The following is a 25,438-nucleotide window of genomic DNA, read 5'->3' on the forward strand; positions in this document are numbered from 1 at the left end:
GACACATTTTCCTTGAGCAGGGTGAAAACCCAAAAGCCTGAGTGTGATGTTAAGCCTAGGGCTGCTGTCTGCCCTACCCCTCAACACATACACTGCACACACACGTACACACAGCCATCCCAACAGTATCAGTCATTTCTGTCCTCTTCCTGATAGCATCTGTGGTAGGCAGAATAATTCTCCTTCTCCAAAATGTCCATGTTCTAATCCTGTGCATTGTTCTTAACCTTACATGGGAAGAAACTTGGTGATTAAGATTTTGAGATGGGGTGATTATCCTTGGTTATCTAGATAGGCCCAGTATAATCCCAAGGGTTCTTAAGGAGACAAGGAGGTCAAATGTAGAGGTAGGAGTTGTGACAATGGGAGCAAGAGATTGGAGTGATGTGTGGAAGTGGCCGGGAGCCAAGGAATGCAGGTGGTTCCTAGAATCTGAAAAGGGCAAGGAAACATTCTATTTTTAGAGCATCCAGGACGAGCAAGGCCTACTGACATCTGACTGCTGACCTCCGAACTGTAAGATAATAAATGCATTACCACTAAGTTCGTGCCAATAATAATAGGAAATTCAAATACCATCCTTCTGATTTGGGGGAAAAAGGTGACGAACACATATTTTATTATAAATATTTACTTTAAAAAAAATTACTTGGCAGTTAAAAGGAAGTAGTGGCATAATGAGCAGGACAGGACAGTTACCGGCTCCCCCTCAGATGCCTCTGGCTGGCTTCTCACATTCTCCAAGATCCAGCCTCTAGGCTCCAGTCTCGGCTACCTCTGCTGGGTGGTAGCTCACACCCCCTTTGGTTCCCCTTCTGTGTGTACACAACAGGGAAGACTAATCAGAAAACTGGCCCAGGAGCAGCTCATTTGCATGCACTTTGCATGAAGCGACTCCACACGGGGTTGGGGAAGGTTGTGCCTGAGGAAAGGGTCAGTGTAATACCTGTGTTGCCTTCTCATCTGCACAAGGAAGGCGACGCTGGTGACAGCAAAAAGGAGGCCAAAAACCAGGGCTAGGATGTCACCTGGAATGGAGAGCGGAGAGGGCTGCTTTGGGAAGGAAGAGGGGTCTGCAGAATTCCTCAACACCTGCCTCAGTGCACTCCACCACCCCTGCCCCGAGTTCTCAGGCAGCCCCCAGTGCCTCAGTCTCCAGAAGAGGCCAGCCAAGGGATGAGGGTGGATACACGAGAAGGGGTAAAGATAAGCACCGTTTTTCCTTCCTAAAAGCCAAGTAAAAGGGCTGTTTGGGGCCAGGCACAGTGGCTCATGCCTACAGTCCCAGTGTTTTGAGAGGCTTAGGTGAAAGGATTGCCTGAGCCTAGGAGTTCGAGGCTGCAGTGAGCTATGATCGTGCCACAACACCCCAGCCTGGACAAGAGTGAGACCCTATCTTTAAAAAAAGCGGGGGGAGGTTGGGGAGAGGGATACTAGGAGATTTCTCAAGCTTCATTCTAATCAATTAGGCCCTGGGGACAATGGGGAAATCCCCACCATGATCTGCCTCTAATATTGGGATTAGAGTGTGTTCTGCAGAAAAGGAGAGGGAGCAGAGGCGGTCCTGAGCAGCCCTGAGGCTGAATGGTGATGAGGAGTCTCCTGGCATCAGGACCAAGAGGAGGGGCACAGACTCACCAGCAGCCAGGCAGGAATTCAGCTGGACTGGAGAGAAAAAGGGAGATGTGAGAGGCGGGCTGTGACAACCAGTGACAGACACTGGCACACACATGGGAGGATAAGGGCTGGGGGGACACCAGACAAAGCTGTACCTGGCTCAGCAGCCCGAGGACTGCTGTCCACTCCAGCAGGGAAGGAGGCCTCAATCACTCGCCCATTCAAAGGCTGCGTTGCTCGGAAGTTCAGCTGTAGCCGAGAGTCACCAGGTCCCCACAGGGCGTCAGAGAGGGTGTGGAGCTAGGGAGGTCAGTAGACAGTGTGGGTGGGTTCATGGCATGACAGGAAACAAGGGTCCCAGGCCAGCTCACAACCAGCACCTCAGGGCTCCACCCTCCATCTCCTGTATTCCCCACCCGGCCCCTTGGTTTCTTTTATAAGTAAATTAATGTATCCTAAAGATGGTAGGCAGCAGTGGGATCGCAGCTCACTGCAGCCTCAAACTCCTGGACTCAAGCGATCTTCCCATCTCAGCCTCCTGAGTAGCTGGGACTAGGCGCACACCACCATCCCCGGCTATTTTTGGTTTTGTTGGGGTTTTTTTGGTAGAGATGGGGTCACACTATGTTTCCCCGCCTTGTCTTGAACTCCTGGGCTCAAACCATTCTCCCACCTCAGCCTCCCAACATGCTGGGATTATAGGCGTGAGCCACAAAGCCCAGCCTTGATTTCTTTCTTCTCCTCTTTCTTATCTTACATCCTCTTTCTGCCACACCCACTGTGTCCACACACACACCCCAGGCCCACCTGCTTAGCACTCAGCATCACCGTCTGGTTAAACACAGTCCAGATGACACCCTGGGCACAGGGCGGTGTAGTCAGAGACCCCTCATATCGGAAGTAGCGGCTGAGGTCAGAGGGCAGGAGTGCAGATACGTCCAGTCCTGGGACCTGAGTTTCTGAGCCTGTGAAGAGGATCTATGTTGGGGTCTCACCTACACTGCACTCCCTTAAAGCTTCAGGGTATAGAGATACAGTTTCACCTCCCAGAAGCCAAGGTAACTCAACTCTCTGAGACCACTTCTTCACTAAGTGCAGGCCCTTCCCATAAGACATAACTCAAAAAAAGTACTGGGCTTTGGGGCAACTGGAAGAGGCCTGAGGGAGCAAGAGAGGGAGAAAGAAAGGAAGGAGAGAAGGGAAGGCGGGAGGGAAGGGAGGAAGGAAGAGAAGGAAAGAAGAAAGACCATCTGAGTCTACACTCTTAACTCTGTGTACCATCATAAAGTGCTGGGTCACAAGTTTAAGCCCAGAGCGAATTAAAAAGAAAAAAAATGAATCCTAGCACTTTGAGAGGCTGAGGCATGTGGATCACAAGGTCAGGAGTTTGAGACCAGCCTGGCCAATATGGTGAAACTCTGTCCCTACTAAAAATACAAAAAAATAAAAAATAAAATAAAAAATGATCTGAATAACTTGTAAATAAATATGAATATTGATACAAAACAGACACAAGAATTGCAAAGGCAGAGTTCTACCTAGTCTAGCAGAAACCTAAAAGTCTAGTAGAGTAAGTGAGATTTAAAATGGCCCAAGAGTGAAAGATGGCCTAAGAAGGGAAAGATTTCCAACAAAAGTATTTACAAAGTTAAAACATTTGATGCTTATTAAAGATAAACAGTTCTCAGAAAAAGTTTAGCTCTCCAGACTTGACCTTGACAATTCCAAACACCATTTTTTGGTCTTGTTTTTTTTTTGTTTTTTATGTTTTTTTGGTCTCATTTTTTTAGACAGAGTCTCGCTCTGTCACCCAGGCTGGAGTGCAGTGGCGCAATCTTGGCTCACTGCAACTTCTGCCTCCCGGGTTCATGCCATTCTTCTGCCTCAGCCTCCTGAGTAGCTGGGACTACAGGCACCTGCCACCATGCCCAACTATTTTTTTGTATTTTTAGTAGAGATGGGGTTTCACCATGTTGGCCAGTATGGTCTCGATCTCTTGACCTCGTGATCCACCCGCCTCGGCCTCCCAACGTGCTGGGATTACAGGCGTGAGCCACCGCACCTGGCCGTTTTTGCTTGGTTTTCAATCTGTAGGCAGCCGTTTGCAGGTAACTGCGTCTGTCAGCTTCATGGTTATTATCAAGATGAGCACTGGCTCATGCTTCAATCCCTCCTGCACTGGAGAGAGCCCATCTCCAGCCTCAGACATGAAGCTCCCAAAGGTGATTCTTTATGAAGTAGGCCACAGAGATTAGTGGCCAGACCAACAAACTGACCTTCCTCAGCGATGTCTTCCAAGTGAGACAGCAACTGCTCATAGGCACTGTTTTCTTCTGGGCCCTCCTGGGGGATGACATTGTAAGACAGATGAGTGCATGTATCAAGGGCCATAGCTGAAGGCCGGAACATCATGGGGGTTCCCATGATCTTCTCCCATTCCTCAGCTCTGAAAATGCTGAGGAAACGTAAAACTGTAATGGTGGTTGATTTTTGTTGTTGTTGTTGTTTTAGAGACAGGGTCTCCCTCTTAAAATCTTATGTATTAGTACTCAAACTCTATGTACTCTTGCTGTGCGAACCAACAAGCTTGGTGGACTGGTTTTCAATGACAAGCTGGAGAGGGAGGGAGAGAGGCCACTTTACAAGGATACTAGGCTCTCAGTGACCTGGGCCCTTCTAATGTTTGCAGTCTCACTCACTGCGGCCTCCATACATACCCCTCACAGGAAACCATATATACACCTTTGTCTTGGTGTCACCTCTGCATTCACCTTCATGATTCTGTGTTTGGCTTTTCAGGTGAGGTCCTGACGTGCCACTTCTTTTATTTATTATTCTTTTTTATTTTGCTTATGAACCTCATGTTAAGAACATTATAAACCTAAGAGTATGAACATATTGACATGCTATGTCAGAGGCATTTCTCTGAACTTTGTGTTGTGTGGCTGGCGTTAAAGAATCAGTGAGTGTGGCTGGGCACGGTGGCTCATGCTTGTAATCCTAGCACTTTGGGAGGCTGAGGCAGGTGGATCACTTGAGGCCAGGAGTTTGAGACCAGCCTGACCAACATGGTGAAACCCCGTCTACTAAAAATACAAAAAAAAAAAAAAAAATTAGCTGGGCATGGTGGCACAAACCTGTAATCCCAGCTACTCAGGAGGCTGAGGCAGGAGGAAACCCGGGAGACGGAGGCTGCAGTGCCCCAAGATCACACCACTGCACTCCAGCCTGGGCGACAGAGAGAGACTCTGTCCAAAAAACAAAAATCAGTGAATGAGTGAACCTAGCAGGCATCTCACCATCCCTTCCCTTTAATGGCCTCCTCTAATCATAGTGGATGTAGCCTTGATTATTATGGGTCCAAAGAGGTCACTAAACACTGCATTTCACAAAGGGGAAATGATGGGTCATTGGAGTATTAGAGAAATTACTCTTCCTGATATCTAATGCACTGCAGGAGCCATTCTCTAAATAGGCCATATTCTGAGACTTTGCATATTCTGTTCCCTCTGCAATGAACACTTCCTTTTCTTTCCTACTAGTGAAGGCTTTAAGTGTCACCTCCTCTGTGACCACCATTTTTACTATGTCCTTCCTATGTGTCTGTCATGTCAGCCTCCCCCACTGGCTGTGGGCTCCTTAGAGGCAAGGACCTACAGCTTCAGAATCCTTGTTGTGGACTGGTGCCTGGTTCACAGTGGGTGTTAAATGAAGGAACAGTGCGTGAATGAGTTTGTCAGCCAGGGGCCAGGGTGAGCATGCTGTGATGGGGTCTCCGGCGCCACGATACAGAGTCCGGGAGGGAGCATGGGATGGGAAAGCGGGGAGTAGGGGGTGTCCAGGATCTGGTACCTCCAGAAAAGCGGCCAGCACGGCCAGGCCTCCGGGGCGCCCCAAGGCCTCGTCAACTCTGGCATAGGCGGTGCTGAGGTGAACCACGTGGATCTGGAGAGGGCACGAGGGCAGCAGAGGGCTACGTCTCTGGCCTGGCCCCGCCCCGCCCCGCCCCACTCCTTTGCCCCTTCTCGGCCAGCTCCGCGCTCACCTCGGCAGGGAAACGGTGGCCTTCCACAGTGTGCTCCGAGCCCGGACGACCTGCAGCCCCCCAGTGCAGATGCAGCTGCAGAGCTCGGTACTCCCGCCCGGGACCCAGAGCCATCTCTAGCCCGGAAGGCAGGGTCAGTTGCACTGCGTAGGGAGAGGCAAGTGAGCCGGCCCCGCCCGGGAGGGCCAGCCCAATCCCCGGGCAGGCATCGCAACGAAGGTTCCCTTCCCTGCGCCCCGCCCCATCCCCAAGTCTTGGCGGGGAGACCCCCTCACCACTGTGGCCATTGTTGCGCAGGCGCAGTTCTGGAAGCAGCGGGAGCTCGAAGCCCAGGAGTTCCAGGGGGCGCAGGGCGGGGCAGAAGGCGGCGAGCTGGGGGCGGATATCTACCGGGGACTGGAAGCGGCCCGCGCAGGCTGGGGACACCTGGGGCCAGGGCGGGTCGCCTGGGGTGGGAGAGTTTAGTGAGGAAGTCTGACGCCTAGGTCAGGAACTCAGGGAGCCCGTGTAGAAAAGGTGAGGGGGTGGGACGGGAGATCCATAGAGCTGGGTTCCCAGATTGGGTCTGTGCAGCGGGTGGGTGTCTCACCTCCATAGCGCCAGTGTCTCTGGTCATCCCCTGTATAAATGAAAAGGGTGAACCGCCCAAGCTTAGAGCCCAATCCCTTCCTGGCGGCCAAAACGATGTCACAAACTCAGATGCCCTACAGGGGCATTACGGGTAATAAATGCCTTAAGCAGGCCAGGTGCAAAGCTCGAGACCGCACTCAAACTCAACACCGCAGCTGGGTGGGCCAAACAGCTATCCTACCAGTTTGCAGTCATTGTCTTAGGGTCTGTAAAACTGAGTGGCTGCTTCAGGCCAGGCGCTGTGGCTCACGCCTGTAATCCCAGCACTTTGGGAGGCCAGGGCGGGTAGATCATCTGAGATCAGGAGTTGGAGACCAGCCTGACCAACATGGCGAAACCCCGTCTCTACTAATAGCCGGGCGTGGTGGCGCATGCCAGTAATCCCAGCTACTTGGCAAGAGGCTGAAGCAGGAGAATCGCTTGAACCCATGAGGTGGAGGTTGCAGTGAGCCGAGATCGCGCCGTTGCACTCCAGCCTGGGCAACAAAAGTGAAAGTTCGTCTCGCCGGGCGCGGTGGCTCAAGCCTGTAATCCCAGCACTTTGGGAGGCCGAGACGGGCAGATCACGAGGTCAGGAGATCGAGACCATCCTGGCTAACATGGTGAAACCCCGTCTCTACTAAAAAAATACAAAAAAACTAGCCGGGCGAGGTGGCGGGCGCCTGTAGTCCCAGCCACTCGGGAGGCGGAGGCAGGAGAATGGCGTAAACCCGGGAGGCAGAGCTTGCAGTGAGCTGAGATCCAGCCACAGCACTCCAGCCCGGGCAACAGAGCGAGACTCCGTCTCAAAAAAAAAAGAAAGTACATCTCAAAAAAAAAAAAAAAAAAAGTGAGTGGGCACTTAAGTCCTGAGTCCCAAATGAGTGAGTACACCATCTTTCCTTTCTCCCTTCTTTCTTCTCCCAACTCATCCCTCTGCCTTGTCTGCTCTCCAACCCCTTTCCCCAAATTCCTGGCTTGGGAGTCAAGACGCCACATTTCTCTACCTGCTGTGTCCTTTTCCTAGGCCTCAATTTCCTCATTGTAGACTGAAGATGAGATGACTTCTACAAGCTCTTCTTGCTTGTCCTCTGGTACCCATTTCACCTCCTTTTCTCTTGCTCTCAAACTCTCTGGCTCTCCTTCACCTATTTTTTCTCTGTCTGCACATTTTTTCTCTCATCTGCACTTCTCATCCCTTTCTCTTCTCCAGCCTCCCCCTTCTCTCCCATCTTATCCAACTCACTTCTCTCCTTTTGCGCCCTTTTTATTTTCTCTCCACATCTGTCCCTTTCTACCTCCAAGAGTGGGGATGGGGATATTGGTATGGGACCTCTGGAAGGGCCTCTGTGGGAGTACACAAGGGAGTACACAAGGGAGTAGCCCTCCTTCGCTAAGTGACCAGAGCCTAGGCTGGGGTGTGGGTGGAGAGGCATGAACCTCCTGAAACCTGGATTTGGAGACTGTTGACCACTTACCTTCTTTGTCCCTGTGGGCATTATTCTGGGATTCTTGAGGATCTCCAGGAGCCTCAACAGTAGGTAGATCCTCTAACTTCAGGGAGCCCTCTTCTGATTTAGGCTTAACTTCAGGTAGATCCTCGTCTCCGGGTAGATCTTCCCCTCCAGGTAGATCCTCCTCTCTGGGTGGATCCTCCTCTCTGGGTGGATCCTTTTCTCTGGGCAGATCCTCCTCATATAGTGGGTCATCTTCCCCAGAAGAGCCTCCTCCCAGCGGGGAATCCTCCTGCATCCGGGGCAGCCTCTGGGGATGGGCAGGCACCAGAAGCAGCAGTGACAGCAGCAGTTGCACAGTGAGGCCTGGAGCAGGGGCTGGGATCAACAGAGGGAGCCAGGGGCTGGGGCACAGGGGAGCCATGCGGCTGACTGTGGGGTGTCCCAGCACACGGTGTGTACGGGCTGTACGTGCATTGGAAACAAGAGCTGGGTGGGGGAGGAGCAAGCCTGGAGGGGAGCAGGCTGACTCACAGAGCGCCCTTTTGCAGAGATGGAGCCAAAGTCTCACAGGTTTGTCTGGCCCTGTGCCCCCTCCCCCATACCAAAGCCAGGATGGGGGTGGAGTGAGGGTCAGGTGTGTGCACAGGCAGAAGGTTATTGGGGCCATGGACTCAGCTTGGAACCCAAGGCACCACCTGGCACTATGCAGGCTCTCCCTGGCACCACCCAGCTGCTTACCAGCCAGCCTCAGCTAACCCTGGCCTGCTTCCCAGCTCCAGGCACAGAAGGGGAAAGGCAGGGGAGCTGGGGCCCCCATGTCCTCTGGCTGAGAGGGAAAGCAGCTTATGTATACATCCCTGACTCCACTAGGAAGCAGGTAAAGGGGTAGGGCAGGCTGCTAGGGGAGCCCGAGGGTGAGTTAAGTAATGGGTATGTGGGAGACAAATTTGAGCTTGAATCAAAAGCAAGTGTATGTGTCAGAGGGGCTCTGATAGGTTTAACCTATATTTATTCTTCATCATGTTACTCAATTGCTCAAAAGTCTTCATTGGCTCCCCAGTACCTACCACAATATGCACATTGTGTACTTCTGACTTCCAAGTCCCTTCAAAGCCTTGCCCAGGAGACCTTTCCGTCTTGTCTCCTACTACTCTCCCTCATACTCTAGCCAAATTAAACTATTATTTTTTTTCTCCAAACCTTTTACCACCTTTATTAATCTAGTTCTTGCTCCCTGAAATGCTATTTACTATTGCATCCAACAAATATGTATTTAGTACCACCACAGGTCCAGCACTGGGCTATGGACTAGGGACTCGGAAATGAATAAGACACAGTCCCTCGTTTTGGGAGGCTGAGGTAGGTGGATTGCTTGAGTCCAGGAGTTCGGACCAGCCTGGGCAACATAGCCAAACCCTGTCTCTACTAGAAATACAAAAAATTAGCCAGGTGTAATGGCATGTGCCCGTAGTCCCAGCTACTCAGGAGGCTGAAATGGGATGATTGCTTGAGCCGAGGCGGTTGAGGCTGCAGTGAGCTGAGACTGTACCATTGCACTCTGGCCTGGGTGTCAGAGCAAGACTCTGTCTCAAAAAAAAACAAAAAACAAAACAAAACAAAAAAACCAAAAAACTAACTACCTGCCCTGAGGAGCTCGCAGTCTAGTGAGTGAGGGCAAACCCTGTCAATATCATAATATTGAGGGAAGAGAGATGAATTCTGCTTTAGAAGATAATATAGAAGTAGGCAAATTTGTTCATATCCTTGAAGAAATACCAGTTCAATTGGTAAAAACAATAGGGAGAATGATATTCTGGGCGAAGGGGAGGCATAAAATATTATGAGCAGGAGAGTGACAGAATCCAATTCTCATACTAGGTCATGTTGAGGGCTTGAAGGCTGGTATGGAGCAGAGATTGCAGGGGAAGACTGGGTGCAAGGAGATGGGGTAGAAGAGTGTGAGGACCCCAAGGATGGGCTTAGGCCTCGCAGGTTTTTTTCTTTTCTTTCCTTTTTTCTTTTCTTTTCTTTTTTTCTTTTTTTTTTTTTTTTTTTTTTTTTTTTTTTTTTTTTTTTGACAGAGTCTCACTCTGCTGCTTACTCTGCTGCCCAGGCTAGAGTGCAGTGGTGTGATCTCGGCTCACTGCAATCTCCACCTCCCAGGTTCAAGCGATTCTCCTGCCTCAGCCTCCCTAATAGCTGGGACTACAGGTGCCTGCCACCATGCCCAGCTAAGTTTTGTATTTTTGGTAGAGATTGGGTTTCGCCATGTTGGCCAGGCTAGTCTTGAACTGCCCACCTTGGTCTCCCAAAGTGCTGGGATTACAGGCTGTTTTTTTTTTTCTAATTATTTTTAAAATTTATTTTAGGCCGGGCGCGGTGGCTCAAGCCTGTAATCCCAGCACTTTGGGAGGCCGAGACGGGCGGATCACAAGGTCAGGAGATCGAGACTATCCTGGCTAATACGGTGAAACCCCGTCTCTACTAAAGAATACAAAAAAAAAAAAAAAACTAGCCGGGCGACGAGGCGGGCGCCTGTAGTCCCAGCTACTTGGGAGGCGAAGGCAGGAGAATGGCGTGAACCTGGGAGGCGGAGCTTGCAGTGAGCTGAGATCCGACCACCGCACTCCAGCCTGGGCGACAGAGCCAGACTCCATCTCAAAAAAAAAAAAAAAAATAAAATAAAATAAAATAAAATAAAATAAAATTTATTTTAGAGATGGGATCTCACTATGTTGCCCAGGCTGGAGGGCAGTGCCTATTTATAGGTGTGACCCTGCTACTGGAGTTTTGACCTGCTCCAATTCCACCTGGGTCAGTTCAACTATCCTTAGGCAATCAGGTTGATGCACAACTTAGTGCAGACACCTGACTGGTATACTACACTACAGCCCAGAACTCCTGGGATCAAGTGATCCTCCTGCCTCAGCCTCCCAAGTAGCTGGAACTACAGGCACGTGCCATCACCCCTGGCTAGTCTGCCCTTTTAACAATTTATTAAGCCTCCTCTAGTCCTCCAGGTGCTGTTCTAGGCCCTACATATGCAGCATTGAATAGAGAACAGCTCTACTGTTTTGTAGCTCACATTCTAGTAAGGCTCCATTGGCTTCAATAAACCACAAGAGAATAAGGCCATTTCAGGTCCATCTAGGGCTAATATTCAGTAAGTACACACCAATATGGTTGAGTAGGTTAATTAAATATATTAAGATATTTCTAATCCTGTTGGCATATAGCCATGGTCCCTAGCTCCAGGGTGCCCCTGCTACCCTAGCTCTTCCTTAGGGAGCCTCTAGACCTCCTGATCCCTTATCTAAAGAGGTATTGCCTGGCATAACAGAGTCCCCAGGAGCCCACTTGAGTGCCTCAGCCACCTTCAACTCTGATGGGTCAGTGCTTGTGCACTTGCTGCTGTGTTGCAAATAGTTTTACTGGCTGGGTGTGGTGACTTATGCCTCTAATACCAGCACTTTGGGAGGCCAAGGCAGGCAGATCACATGAGGTCAGGAGTTCAAGACCAGCCTGGCCAAAATGGCGAAACCCCATCTCTACTAAAAATACAAAAATTAGCTGGGCATGGTGGCAGGCACCTGTAATGTCAGCTACTCAGGAGGCTGAGGCAGGAGAATCACTTGAACCTGGGAGGTGGAGTTTGCAGGGAGCCGAGATCGCACCACTGCAATCCAGCCTGGTAGACAGAGTGAGACTCTGTCTCAAAATAAAAATAAAAAAGAAAATAATTTTTTAAAAAATCCTGGCTAACACAGTGAAACCCCGTGTCTACTGAAAATACAAAAAAAAAAAAAAAAAAATTAGCTGGGTGTGGTGGCGGGCACCTGTAGTCCCAGCTACTTGGGTGGCTGAGGCAGGAGAATGGTGTGAACCCGGGAGGCGGAGCTTGCAGTGAGCCGAGATCGCACCACTGCACTGCAACCTGGACAACAAAGGGAGACTCTATCTCAAAAAAAAAAAAAAAAAAAAAAAAAAGTTTTACTGTTCTCCCTGTCTAATCCCTTCTATTCTTTGAGACTCAGATGAAAGGCCACCTCCTTCAGGAAACTCCTTAACCAACCCTCTACCATTAGACTAGAAAAGATCCCTGTCATCTTTGAGCCAACCCAGTTCTTTACCTGCCTTCAATAATAACCTTGTCCACCATCTAACTCATATAAGGGTGATTTATGACATTTTATCTGCTCTAACGGCCTTCAGCTCCATAAGGGCAGGGCTCAGTACTTGATTGAGTCAGTCTTTTATTCAACAGCCATTATTGAGCATTTTCTGTTTGTAGATTACCTTGCCAGGTGCTTGAGAAATACCAAATTGACTAAGATATAGTCTCTGCCCTCAAGGAGCTCATTGTCAATGACCTGTGCATGTCAAACCACAGCTATCCCATAAACAGGACATAACTTTTTACATTATTATTGTTTTTGAGACAAGGTCTTACTCTGTCACCCAGACTGGAGTACAGTGGAGTCATCATAGCTCACTGCAGGCTCAATCTCCCAGGCTCAAGTGATCCCCCCACCTCAGCCTCCTGAGTAGCTAGGACCACAGGCACAAGCCACCACCCCTGGCTAATTTTTTAATTTGTTTTGCAGAGACGGGGTTTTGCTATATTGCCCAGGTTGGTCTTGAACTCTTGACCTCAAGTGATCCTCTGACCTCAAGTGATCCTCCCACCTCAGCCTCCAAAAGGTTGGGATTATAGGCGTAAGCCGCCATGCCTGGCCTCACACCACATTTTTGTGGCACTCCAAATCATCTGTGTGGTCAGATGACTGTCATATTGTACACCAAAATATATATGGCTGAATAACAGTTGTCCTCCAAATGGTCATCCTCAGATGTAATCAGCCTAAGATTCTAGGGTGCCATTTCTGGAGCCAAATTCAGAGCTCTCCATGGCAGTGTGGTCCAGGGTGCACTCTGAATGGCCAGCTGATTGTCTTGGTCAGCTCTGTCTTTAGCTTGGACCTTGCTTGGCCCCTGACACATGTAAGTACATGGTAATATCTGAATTGGACAGGCCTATACAAGACAGAATGTGGTAAAGACTAATCCAGCTCTCTGTTACAGCTCACTCATTTTCCAAATGCGATTCCCTATGGCTCCGTTTCTCTCCTTGTCTCTCTCGTCTCTGATCTGAGTGGAGAATGTGGACTCTGATCCTGGATCATGCTGGGAGCCTGCCAAACCCTCAAACAGGTTTGAGTTATTGTTTCCTGAGTCTCCCCAGGTTGGGACAGAGTGTACTCAGGACTGACTGACGAGGGCACCCCACACCTTGATCAGGACCTCTCTGATCCAGGTTATTATAGGCCAAGTGTTTGTTCATGAGGGTTTGTGTTTTCAAACACTGAAGGGTCATGTTACCAAAACATGTCTCTGCCTATCTCAGCATGGCAGAGGAGGAAACTATTCACTGGTTGGGTAGAAGGGAAAATGCTCCCTCTCCCAAGTCATGGCTTGGGGGCAAAGACTGATCAAATTCCTTATAGAACCTTGAGGCTGACTTGTAGTTCTGGCCACCTCCCCATCTTTATTCATTTCCAAGGGCTGCTGTAACAAATTACCACCAACTGGGTGGCTTAAAACAACAGAAATGGATTTTCTCACAGTTGTGGAGGCCAGAAGTCTGAAATCAAGGTTTTGGCAGGGCTGGACTCTCTCTGAAGGCTCTGGGAAAGAATCCTTCCTTGCCTTTTCTTTTTTTTTTTTTTTTTTTTTTTTGAGACAGAGTCTCGCTTTGTCGCCCAGGCTGGAGTGCTGTGGCCAGATCTCAGCTCACTGCAAGCTCCGCCTCCCGGGTTCACGCCATTCTCCTGCCTCAGCCTCCCGAGTAGCTGGGACTATAGGCGCCCGCCACCTCGCCCGGCTAATTTTTCATATTTTTTAGTAGAGACGGGGTTTCACCGTGTTAGCCAGGATGGTCTCGATCTCCTGACCTCGTGATCCGCCCGTCTTGGCCTCCCAAAGTGCTGGGATTACAGGCTTGAGCCACCACACCCGGCCAACCTTTTCTTAACTTCTGGCGTCTCCAGGCATTCCTTGACTTGTAGCTGCATTACTCTATGTCTGCCTCCAACTTCGCATGGCCTTCTCTTGCCCCTGTGTCTCCACTGGGTGTTTCTCACTGAGACACTTGTCATTGTATTTAGGGCCCACCAACATAATCCAGAATGATCTCATCTCAAGATCCTTAACTATTGGGAGGCCGAGGTGGACAGATCACGAGGTCAGGAGGTCGAGACCATCCTGGCTAACACGGTGAAACCCCGTCTCTACTAAAAATACAAAAAATTAGCTGGGCGTGGTGGTGGGCACCTGTAGTCCCAGCTACTTGGGAGTCTGAGGGAGGAGAATGGCACGAACCCGGAATGTGGAGCTTGCAGTGAGCCGAGATTGCGCCACTGCACTCCAGCCTGGACGACAGAGTGACTCCGTCTCAAAAAAAAAGAAAAAGATCCTTTACTAATTATATCTGCAAAGACACTTTTTCCAAACAAGGTCACATATGCAGGTCTTGGGGATTAGGACATGGATGTGTCTTTATGGGGCCACCATTTAGTCCACCATCAGTACAGCGTAACTGAAGTGGATGCACAGGATGGGAAGGGATGAGTTCATATTGAAGACTCTCATGCTTTTGCCCTTATCCTGCTCCTTATCTTTGCAAGGCAGTGCCATCCACTCCCATGGCTCCTATAAATTGATGACACCCAAGTATTCCCAGTCTAGACTCTCTCCCCATGTCAGACCCATAACCATCTGCCTAATAGACAAGACCCAAGACATCTCCACTTGGATGTCCCACAAGTATTTCAAGTTTAACAGGCCCCAGGTTGAATTTGTCTTCCCCACAAACCTTCTCTTCGTTCTCCTTCAGTGAATAGCACGACCCTCCGCCTAGAAGCCAGAAACCTGGTACCATCTCTACTTTCTTTCTTTTTTTTTTTTTTTTTTGAGACAGAGTCTGGCTCAGTCACCCAGGCTGGAGTGCAGTGGCCGGATCTCGGCTCACTGCAAGCTCCGCCTCCCAGGTTTACGCCATTCTCCTGCCTCAGCCTCCCGAGTAGCTGGGACTACAGGGGCCCGCCACCTCGCCCAGCTAGTTTTTGCGTTTTTTAGTAGAGACGGGGTTTCACCGCGTTAGCCAGGATGGTATCGATCTCCTGACCTCGTGATCCACCCGTCTCAGCCTCCCAAAGTGCTGGGATTACAGGCTTGAGCCACCTCGCCCGGCACCATCTCTACTTTCATCTTTTCCTTCACCCTAGCATTCAGTAACCATGCCCTATAGATTCTACCTTCTAAATTTTTCATCCACATTTTTCATCTTTGCTCACACTTACGTCAGCTTTTACCTGGATGACTGCAACTGCCTCCTGATAGGTCTTGCTGAGTGAGTCCAGCTAACCAGAGTGATGTTTCTAAAATGGCACATCTCATGATCTCACTCCCTGTTTAAGGCTTTTCAATGGTTTCCCATTGCTCTTAGGATAAGGTTCACAGTAACTGACGTGGCCTTCAGCGGGCCACCATTGCCCTGGTTTCCATGGCGGGCTTGTGACCTAGGGGGGTCCAATCAGTGAAGCTCTCTGTCTGAAGTATTTGATGGCTAAGGGAACCAACTCTGTGGACAACACATAAAGAAGCACACAGTCATTGTAACTGTGGGCAGCCATCTTGTATCCACAATGGAAGCCAGCCTTAAGATGAAGGTAAAACCATGGAAGGCACGGTGGAGTGGTGGAAAGATGTCCTTGGTAACATGATTGAGCTGCTGGATTAGGCCAACACTAGGGCCCACCTGCTTCTGGACTTTTCAGTTGCATGAGTTAATAAATTATCTTAATGTTTAGCCACTTTGAATTTATTATTACTTATATCACAATTTTACTGATATAAATTCCTTCTAAGTTTGGCCTCTGTCTACCTCTCCAGTCTCCTTTGTCATCACTCTCTCCCTCGCAGTCTATGCTCTCATCTTACAGAACGTCTAGCAGTTCCTTAAATTCATCATTTGCTTGTATATGTGTGTGTCCAGGCCTTTGTCTGTGCTGTTTGACTCTTTTTTCCACTTCCCCTGCTGCCAGCGCCCAGCTCTGCCTAGCCAGGTTTTATTCATCCTTCAGGTCATCAGTTCACATATCACTTCCTTTGAGAAGCCTTCCCTGACTCCTACACTAGGATCAGTCCCCTCACTACATGATTGTGTAGAAGCCTACATGTCCCTTGTAATGTTTCCTCATTTTATGGTGACTCCTTACTGTATCTGCCATGCTGGAGTGTAAGCTCCTTATGGGCAGGAGTCATATTTCTCTTGTCCACCATTTCATCTTCATGCCTAGCACAGGACCTGGCACATGATTGGCATTTCATTTTTTTTTTTTTTCTGAGATGGAGTTTCGCTCTTGTTACTCAGGCTGGAGTGCAATGGCACAATCTCAGCTCACTGCAACCTCTGCCTCCCGGGTTCAAGAGATTCTCCTGCCTCGGCCTCCCAAGTAGCTGGGATTACAGGCATGTGCCACCATGCCTGGTTAATTTTGTATTTTTAGTAGAGACGGAGTTTCACCATGTTGGTCAGGCTGGTCTCCGACAACACATAAAGAAGCACACAGTCATTGTAACTGTAACTACTGACCTCAGGTGATCTGCCTACCTCGGCCTCCCAAAGTGCTGGGATTACAGGCGTGAAGCACCATACTCAGCCTAATTTTGTTGAATGACTGATGATTGTTGTTCAAAGCATCCCTAGGGCTTCTCCAGCATCCATCGGATTGAAAGCAAAATTTGAGGATAAAGAATAAAGGGGTTACTGACTACCCTCTGAACCTCCTCCTGTTGGCCCCTCCTATCTTTGGCTGTGGGAGAAGAGTTTAGCAGCTGTTCCAGGTAGAGTGTGGTATGCCTGACTTGCTCTGTGGGAGACTTGGTCCCCAGGGAATTAGTTGTCGCCAACTGTTTTCAGTGTGTCCTCTTGGCTTTGCCCTCTTCCCCAACTGATGCTTACAGGAGGCTCTATTCTTCACCCCCTCCCACCCACCCAAAGCACTAACACACACTGGCAGCATTCACAAACATACCCATCACCAACTGCACCCCAGGTGTTGTGGTCTACTCTCATTACCTGGGCTCACAGTGACACCAATTACCACGGGATTATCTCTCCTCTTCTATGTTCGAGCTCTTAGTGTGTGGACTGTCCCACATTCACTTGAGACAGTGTAAGCAGTACTCTACCTATTTGGTATCACTACCAGTTTCCTTGGGACATGAGCCCAAGGTACAGTCTGATCCAAACTCTCCCCTTCCTTCAACCAAGCGCTTCAAGTTATTCCTCCCTGGTCTAAGCCCAGCATTATTTCTTTCTTAGAATTCTTAGAATGTCAGAGCTGGTGGGGAGGTGGTGGGGACCTCAGAACCTTGACAATCCCCTGGTTCTTGGCTTGGGGTCCAGATTCCTAGGAGACCCAAACAGTAGGGAGGGGGCCTAAAGTTTCTGACATTTTTTTTTTTATAACATTTTTTTTTCTAACTACAAAGTAATGCATGCTTAATGTAGAAAACTTGGGAAAGGCAGAAGTATAAGGGAATTTAAAAAATCGCCCTGTCTGTCCCATTCATCCCTTTAGCTTCAGTGATCCAGTGCCTGGCACAGATACAGATTAGGTACTTAATACACATTTGTTAAACAAATTATCTTCAATTCCATTACTCAGAGATAAAAACCACAGCTAACTTTTTTTTTTCTTTCTTTTTTTTTTTTGTAGAGATGAAGTCTCGAACTCCTGGGCTCAGGCGATGCTCCCGCCTCTGCCTCCCAAAGTGCTGGAATTACAGGTGTGAGCTCTCGTGCCCGCCACACAGTTAGCTTTTGCTTGTTTCGCCTTCAAACATTTTATATGTATTTTATACAAAGGGGATTATATTATACACCTTTGTAGCCTGCTTTTTTCTTCTCAGCAATATACTTACTATGTGTGTTTTCCCATATTAATAGCTTCTTCACAACACCATTTTTAATACTTTCATATCATTCCTTCAAAGGGCTATACCTTTTCCTAGCCAATTCTGGGAACAACCGACCCCCTGGCATTCGGCATGGGCCCAGGACAGAATGTGTACTGTAATGATCGCGCCCCACCCCCCATCCCAATTCTCCAGATAGGACACTAAGTTCCTGCCAGCATCTGCAGCCCGTCTCCTGACTGAAAGTTCAGGCTGCTGCTCCAACATAGTGCCACTCAGAGGAGGGCCCCACAGCTGCCCCACCCCGCCCTGCCCCTGCCGGCGCCGCGCACCTAAGGCGCCGCCCTGGCGGTGGGGCAGGACGAAAGCGACCCTGCGCGGTCCGGCCGGCCGCCGCGCATGCTCCTTCCTGCGTGCTGCCCTCCCCGGCCCCGCCTCCGCGGCTCCCGCCCTAGAGCGGTTGGGATTTGAATCTGCCGCGGGCTGCAGCCGGAAGTGTCGAACCCCTAGCCAGGCATGGAGATCCACTACCCCGGTGTGCGGTCCCCGGTGCAAGAGCAGCGTGCCCGCTGGGAGCGGAAACGCGCTTGCACCGCCCAGGAGCTGCTAGAGACTGAGCGGCGCTACCAAGAACAGCTGGGGCTGGTGACCACGGTGCGGTACCTGGCACACACTCCCATTATGGAACAGGGACCCCAGGGGGTGGGAGGGTCTCTGCGAGGTCCGTAACCCGGAATAGGGTGGTCTTGGACTATCCCTCTGCATGTAGGGAGCCTGGGCAGACTTCTGCGGTTTCTGGGGGAGCTTGGCGTTAGTTAGCCTCCTCTTCCTCCAGGCTAGGAACCCATATTCTCTCCTTCCGCAGTACTTTTTGGGGATCCTGAAAGCCAAGGGGACCCTGCGACCACCTGAGCTCCAGGCCCTGTTTGGCTCCTGGGAGCTCATCTGCGGCGCCAGCCAGTAAGTGGAAGGGGCACAGGGAGAGGAAAGGAGGGAGAGTCCTGGCCTGTGGCCGTGCACAGAGCTTGGAGTCAGAGACTCATGTTGTATCAGGTTCTATTTGGAATCCACCAGTTACCTCACCTGTGACCTTGGCCCAGTGCCTTTAGCATGCCCTTGTTCTCCATCTGTACAATGGGGTAATAGCACTACTATTAGTGCTATTAATTTTCATGAAAACTAAATGAGGTGGTGCTTGAGTGGCTCTATAGCTGCCCTTTTGCTGTCCTCGCCCACACAGGGAGCTGCTTCCCTACCTGGAAGGAGGATGCTGGGGCCAAGGGCTGGAGGGCTTCTGCCGCCACTTGGAGCTCTATAACCAATTTGCTGCCAACTCAGAGAGATCCCAGACCACCCTGCAGGTAACCCGGAGATGACCTCAAATCTTGCCCCTTACTTTTCCCCTTCATCTGGAGACCCAAACTTTATACATTTCCTGCATTTATAGAGCCCTCTGGGTGCTCAGCTCTGTGGTAAGTTCCCTGTAGGGAGACAGGGTTTCTCTTAGGAGCGCACAGCTTACTGAAGGCTGGGAATGTGGATACAGATGAATGCAATATAAGGAGTGGCTTGTCTCCCTGCTTCCAATCCTTTCTCCCTCACTCCAGGAGCAGCTAAAGAAAAATAAAGGTTTCCGGAGGTTTGTGCGGCTTCAGGAAAGCCGCCCTGAGTTTGGGGGCCTTCAGCTCCAGGACCTACTCCCTCTGCCTCTGCAGCGGCTCCAGCAGTGAGTGAACTTCCCTTGATTCCAGCCACCTCTCTCTTTGAGATTGTATGACTGCGGCCCTCAGCTTTGTGGGATGTCTTGGGGTCGATCCCAAAGCCCTGCCTCGACCCTGAGCCAAATTGCTTCTAAAAACCTTTTGCAAGAGTAAATGTGAACCCATTGGAGTACTGAGAGTCTGCAGCCTGAGGCTCTCAGCGGGAACTGTGGAACTTTACATTGGGAGCCTCTACTAGGGCCTGAGGCACGGTGTCTGGAAAAGTTTCAGATGAGGGGCTGGCCTGGCTTAGAATTTCTGTCTCTGGGTTAAGCCTGAGTTAAGGGCTATAGTCAGGCTGTCTGTAGCATCCTCCTTGGGTTGATAAACTTTCATCTTCCAGTCTGGCCTCCTGAACTATGGCTAGTCTGCCACTAACTCTTCAGTGCGGGATGGAAGAGGGCTGTGTGGTGTGAGCCCTGGTTCTGAGTCCTACATGAAAGAAGGGGATACAGTAGCCAAAAGCAGATCTTTCCTGGCCTTGCAATTGAAGTATGGGTAGAGGGTGATCTGCACATCAGGCAGGGGGAATTTTGCCTGGCTGTACTTCCCCTCAGACTTCCCACTGTTGAATTCCAGGTATGAGAATCTCGTCGTTGCTTTGGCTGAAAACACAGGTCCCAACAGCCCTGACCATCAACAGCTCACACGTAGGTTCTTGCTCCTCTGCAACGCAGGCTGGAGGCTTCCTTTCCTGTATCCCTTTCTGACTCTGACCTCCAACAATGTCTGGTATGACCCTATCTTCCAGTGACATGTATACAGTGTCCCTACTGCTCTGCCTTTTCTTCAAGAAGTCAGACCCTGACCCTGATCCCCTCCAGAATAGCCTCTTTCACAACCATGCCACCCAAAGTCAGTTATATGGGGAGTAAGGTGTGGGAGATGTTATTCCAGGGGCTGCCCGACTGATAAGTGAGACTGCCCAGAGAGTCCACACTATTGGTCAGAAACAGAAGAATGACCAGCACCTTCGGCGTGTCCAGGCTCTGCTCAGTGGACGCCAGGCAAAGGGGCTGACCTCAGGTAGCCTGCCTACTTCCCCCTCAAACCTCAACTGCCCCGTCTTTTATTTTTATCTAACTCTCCAAACGCCAACCAGCTGCTCTTTTCTTACTCACCCTTCTTCCTGTATTGACCCAGCACATAACCCCTGTTTTCTCAGCTTCCCTTTCCTCTTATTCCCATGGATCCTGAAGCTGCACTAGAATAACAGCGCTTCCATCCCCCAGGGCGCTGGTTCCTACGCCAGGGCTGGCTGTTGGTGGTGCCTCCCCATGGGGAGCCTCGGCCCCGCATGTTCTTCCTCTTCACTGATGTGCTCCTCATGGCCAAGCCTCGACCTCCACTGCACCTGCTGCAGAGTGGCACCTTTGCCTGCAAGGCCCTCTACCCCATGGCCCAGTGTCAACTCAGCAGGGTCTTTGGCCACTCAGGAGGCCCTTGTGGTGGGCTGCTCAGTGTAAGTAATAGGTGGGAACCCTAGACCCAAAATATATCTCAGATGCTTATGGGCTGGTTTATCTCCCTGGTCTGGGTCCCTTTTCATAGGAACAGCGCCATCTACATTGAGAGAGGATAGCTGGGGCTCAGGCTTTATACCTAGTAATTGTCTCATCCCTGAATTAGCTCCATGGAAACAGCAAGGGCTTCAGCTTTAGCCTGGACCTTTCTGAGCCATGCGCTAAGAGGTGGTCTCTCTCTAGCTGTCCTTCCCTCATGAGAAGCTACTGCTTATGTCCACAGACCAGGAGGAGCTGTCACGCTGGTACCACAGTCTGACTTGGGCTATCAGGTAAGTTGTGTCTTCCCCCAGGAAGGGTGCTGTGATGAGGCCCACAAGCAGGAAATAGGCAGTTCCTGTCTCATGCCCTACATTGGTCTGGCACACCCCAGCCACCAACCCCACAGATGATTTTGTCTGAAAAGAGCACTCATGCCAGTGCCTGAACTGACTGTCTTCTCTCCACAGCAGCCAGAAAAACTAGAGGAGTCTTACAGATTCCAGAACTCAGGATACCTCAGGGATAGGTCACAGCCAGGACTACAAAGGAATCTTCTTCAGCACTGAACAAAATAGAACCCTTCATGATTTGACAAAGGTCACTTTGTGTTTGCCTGGACCAAGCTACTCAAGATCACCTGACCAACTCTTAAAAATCACGACCAGGCACAGTGGCTCATGCCTGTAATCCCAGCACTTTGGGAAGCAGAGGTGGGAGGATCATTTGAGCCCGGGAGTTCAAGACCAGCCTGGGCAACAATGAGTGAGACCCTGTCTCTATTTAAGAAATTTTATTACAAAAGAAGAATCAGGAAACCAAGTCTGACCCAAGTGAACCAGCCCCTATCACAGCTGAGGGGATTTGGGACTGATAAGCTCCATGCTGTGTCCATGGCCCATCATTTATCAAGGCTGCAGCTTTGTAAATGTGGCTATTTTTATGTTGTGTATAGTTTCTATCATTTATTTTTCCACTGGATTTGAGTAAAGTTTTTTTCTTTTTGGGGGGAAAGACCCTTCTGTCTCAGTTTTGCTATGAGAAAAGGGATTTTTGGGCCCTGAACATCGGCATGCTGGTGGCCTCAGGAATACAAGGAAAAGAGCTGGAGCTCCCTCTATCTTCTCTGCTGTCACACTGGAAGGCAGCCTCTTTTTGTCCTAATAAGGACAGCTCTTCAAGAAGGCTCAGTTGTCCTTAGGCACCTAGTATGGGTGTGTACAACCAGCTAGGATGGAAAAACACATAGGAGCGTCCCCATCACAAAAACACTTTGTTTTACTCAACCTTCAGCTGTCGTCCCTCCTTCCCAGCCAGGGCTGTGACTGGGGCCCTCTGCCACAGTCTGGCTGCACCTTCTCCGTAGCCCCCGTTCCACCTCCCGGGAAGTAGATAGGTTCCATGTCTCTGTGGTCCAGTTTGTGGGCTCCTCCCAGTCCTGACTGTCACCAACCTCCTCCTCGTCCTCCTTTAAACAAAAGTCCTCAGGAAGAGATCTGCTGGTCTCTGTGTGGGGAGAGATCAGGAATGTTCCAGTTTCAGAGACTTTGTCTCCACCTCCAGCAGACTCGCCTCCCAAGCCTTCACCTGGTTCTGAAGCCTCCATACCCTTGTCCGGCTTACTGTCTTGCAGCAGCTCATGGATGGTCCGTAGCTTCATGTTCAGAAGCTCCTGCTGGGCTCCAGCCAGAGTAGTCACACTGAAGAAATGTCCACTCAGTGGCTCCCAACCTATGTCCCCATTCCTCCCTCCTGCCACAAATTCCCCAAAAATTAACAGAATCATTGCTCTCCTCACCGCTCAAAAAGGGGGTCCAGCTGGGCCATCAGGTTGTTCAGGTGCTGCTCTGTCTGGGCCAGCTGTTGTGTCAACTGGGCCAGCTGTTGCTCTGGGGATAAGGCAAAAAAGGGGGGCAGAAGTGGTTACGTATCTTCTGCTGTCCCCTAATCTCCCCCTACCCAGCACAGACTTCTGCTAGACCCACCTGACTGCAGTGGCTGCTGCTTGCTTGCCTCCTCGTGGAGAACCGCAGTTTCATCTTTCCCCTGTTGTGGAAGAAGGAAAGGGCAGTACTGAAGCAACAAGGTTCTGCTCCACCTCAGTCTCCAGAGCCAGCCAGGAGACAGTGCAATTTGAGGTGGAGACAGTGACTGGGTTTTTAGCTCAGAGAATAGCAATTGTAGTCTATCTAGCTCCTCACCCAGCACATGAAGCAACATGTCCTATGTCCCACACACGGTCATTCAGTTTGCTGAAAAACACCTCCAGGAATGAGCAACTCTCTCCAGTTTGAATATAGCTCTGGTGGCTGGGTGCGGTGGCTCACACCTGTAATCCCAGCACTTTGGGAGGCCGAGGTGGGTGGATCACCTGAGGTCAGGAGTTTGAGACCAGCCTGGCCAACATGGTGAAACCCCGTCTCTACCCGTCTCTACTAAAAATACAAAAATTAGCCGGCGTGGTGGCAGGTGCCTGTAATCCCAGCTACTTGAGAGGCTGAGGCAGGAGAATCGCTTGAACCTGGGAGCCGGAGGTTGCAGTGAGCTGAGATCCCACTGCTGCACTCCAGCCTGGGTGACGCAGGGAGACTCCGTCTCAAAAAACAAAAACCCTGGTTGTTAAGACAGTTCATGCATAAAGCCAAAATTTGTCCTTTATGTATCTTCTTTCCATAGTGCTTACTGGAGCCTTCCAAAATAATGTCTCCTCAATGTGACAGCCCCTCACGAATTTGAAGACAATGGTCACACCCTCACCCCCTTTCCTGAGTCTTTTCTGGTTTAGTAACTTCAGTCTTTACAGTCAGTGCTCACTGACAGTGGTTTTCTCTGGTGGTTTACTGAACATGTAGTGCTCTTAAAGCAGTGCCCTGAGGCGAATATAATTCTCCAGGGGCATTCTGATCAACAGGTGAAGCACAGTGCCATGTTCCCAGCACTGATTTGGGAAGTGGCTTGTCACATCCCACAGTGAACTCAGTCAACTGGAATGCCTAAGTCTCTCTCGTAAGAGTTGCTGCTACTTTATGTTTCTTCCAGACTGTACTCAGGTCCAAGAATAGAATTTACTAGTCTGTCCTCAAAGTTCATCTTTAAATTCAGTCATTCATCCTAGCCTGTCACATCTACCTGGGGTCATTATTAGCTATTTCTTCTAGTTTCATGCATCTAAACTGGTTCCATCGGTTCTATTTTATAATGCAACTGCGTAATAGGTTCAGGGCTAAAGACACAGCAGTGGAAGGTACTACTTTTCAAAATGTACTGTCAACTTACATTTCAGGGCCTCCTTCTCAAGGAGAACATAAGACCACTTCATATCTGGAACTCTAGAAACACGCTGCAGCAATCAACTTCCTGTGCCAAGGTGGCCCCACTCTTGTAGCATGGACACTACTAGCTGGGTTCAAATCCCAGCTCCAGTAGTTGCCAGCGCTGGGTGACCTCGAGCAAGTGACTACTCTTCACTGGATTGTGGGAGAACTAAATGTGATGGTCATTATTTATTTACAATTCACCATACGCTCTTCACATCCGTTACCTCCCTGGATCCTCAACATAACCTCATAATATTGGAAGGCCAACAGACTGTTTGTTTTTATTTTACAGAGAGGGAAGCTGTGTCTTGCTCTTGGTACCCTGGCGCCCCCATGGGAGATTCGGGCTCAGGGCATCCCCACCCCCGGCGGTCCCGCACCTGCAAACACTTGTACAGCACAAAAGCCACGACGGCCGCGGTGTAAAGCGCCCCCAGAGGCAGCGACCCGGCCCGGGCCCGCTCGCGCTGGTCCTTGAGCGGTGGTCGCCGTCGGGGTTCCGTGGCCCCAGAGCCGGGGTGGGCTGCGTTCCCTGCGGAGGGAGGACATAGGGAAGTCAGCCGAGCTGGGTGGGGCCTGGGACCCGTGCGCAGGCCCGGCCCTTCTCCAGCAGCCCTCGCTGATACCTGGGTGTGCCCGGAGGTCGGGATTGGCGCGGTCTCCTAGGACCCCGGGCAGCGCAGACACAAGCAGCAGCCCCACCAAACCGAAAAGCGAAACTGGGACCGCCATTGCCGGCCCACGGGTGGAGGGATGAAGCGGGCGACGCCTAAGCGATCCGGCGTTGCCCGGCCGCCCCAATGCGCACGCGCACACGAGCAGGCCCGCTGCGGGACTCCCGGGGAGGCCGCGCCTACTCCTCGTTGGGCGGGGCCAGGCCATATTTGCATAAGATAGTGTCATTCCAGCTTTCCTGCATTTGCTCATTCCTTATCTATTAAGCTATTCTGTTAGCCACAATGCCCCTGGAAACCTATAGTCTTAGAAAGTTACGCCCCAAAACGGTTTGTTTTTCTCTCACGCCACCAACTTTCTCACCCTAATCTAAAAATAAAATTTCTTTTAGGCCTATAAAGTAATACGCTATGACGATGATACCTTAGGTCGTGCTGAAGGCCTGTATCCTAGGCTACAAACGGGGGATCTATGT

At 50.3% G+C, this 25,438-nt stretch overlaps 3 protein-coding genes across 11 annotated transcripts; 1 reads left to right on the forward strand and 2 right to left on the reverse strand.

The window, feature by feature from the left end:
* Positions 1-615: 615 nt before the first annotated feature.
* Positions 616-8,247, reverse strand: CA9 (carbonic anhydrase 9). Of its 2 annotated transcripts, XM_010376308.1 has the most exons (11): positions 7,750-8,247; positions 6,252-6,281; positions 5,938-6,108; positions 5,663-5,805; positions 5,470-5,562; positions 3,894-3,960; positions 2,425-2,582; positions 1,773-1,917; positions 1,639-1,665; positions 947-1,028; positions 616-815 (listed from the first exon to the last, which is right to left on the reverse strand). In XM_010376308.1, exons 1-11 carry the CDS (start codon positions 8,147-8,149, stop codon positions 755-757), a joined length of 1,377 nt encoding a protein of 458 aa, XP_010374610.1. In that variant the 5' UTR covers positions 8,150-8,247; the 3' UTR covers positions 616-754. The 2 variants fall into 2 exon arrangements, with proteins under 2 accessions (XP_010374610.1, XP_030776023.1); XM_030920163.1 differs by lacking the exon at positions 5,470-5,562 and having other exon boundaries at positions 7,750-8,184.
* Positions 8,248-18,114: 9,867 nt separating this feature from the next.
* ARHGEF39 (Rho guanine nucleotide exchange factor 39) lies at positions 18,115-22,025 on the forward strand. Of its 5 annotated transcripts, none has more exons than XM_030920164.1 (9): positions 18,115-18,363; positions 18,575-18,669; positions 18,950-19,070; positions 19,317-19,435; positions 20,049-20,119; positions 20,367-20,495; positions 20,702-20,931; positions 21,099-21,264; positions 21,442-22,025. In XM_030920164.1, exons 1-8 carry the CDS (start codon positions 18,226-18,228, stop codon positions 21,249-21,251), a joined length of 1,056 nt encoding a protein of 351 aa, XP_030776024.1. In that variant the 5' UTR covers positions 18,115-18,225; the 3' UTR covers positions 21,252-21,264; positions 21,442-22,025. The 5 variants fall into 5 exon arrangements, with proteins under 5 accessions (XP_030776024.1, XP_010374639.2, XP_030776025.1 ...); XM_010376337.2 differs by having other exon boundaries at positions 21,176-21,264; XM_030920165.1 differs by having other exon boundaries at positions 21,216-21,264.
* Positions 22,026-22,231: 206 nt separating this feature from the next.
* CCDC107 (coiled-coil domain containing 107) lies at positions 22,232-25,121 on the reverse strand. 4 transcript variants are annotated; one of them, XM_010376321.2, is made up of 6 exons: positions 24,915-25,121; positions 24,669-24,820; positions 22,957-23,017; positions 22,770-22,860; positions 22,595-22,671; positions 22,232-22,477 (listed from the first exon to the last, which is right to left on the reverse strand). In XM_010376321.2, the coding sequence occupies exons 1-6, from the start codon at positions 25,018-25,020 to the stop codon at positions 22,254-22,256; spliced, it is 711 nt and encodes a 236-aa protein (XP_010374623.2). In that variant the 5' UTR covers positions 25,021-25,121; the 3' UTR covers positions 22,232-22,253. The 4 variants fall into 4 exon arrangements, with proteins under 4 accessions (XP_010374623.2, XP_010374619.2, XP_030776028.1 ...); XM_010376317.2 differs by having other exon boundaries at positions 22,580-22,671; XM_030920168.1 differs by having other exon boundaries at positions 22,559-22,671.
* Between the last annotated feature and the right edge of the window lie 317 nt (positions 25,122-25,438).

The sequence above is a fragment of the Rhinopithecus roxellana genome, chromosome 16, assembly GCF_007565055.1.
Source record: "Rhinopithecus roxellana isolate Shanxi Qingling chromosome 16, ASM756505v1, whole genome shotgun sequence".
NCBI classification, from domain to species: Eukaryota; Metazoa; Chordata; class Mammalia; order Primates; family Cercopithecidae; genus Rhinopithecus; species Rhinopithecus roxellana.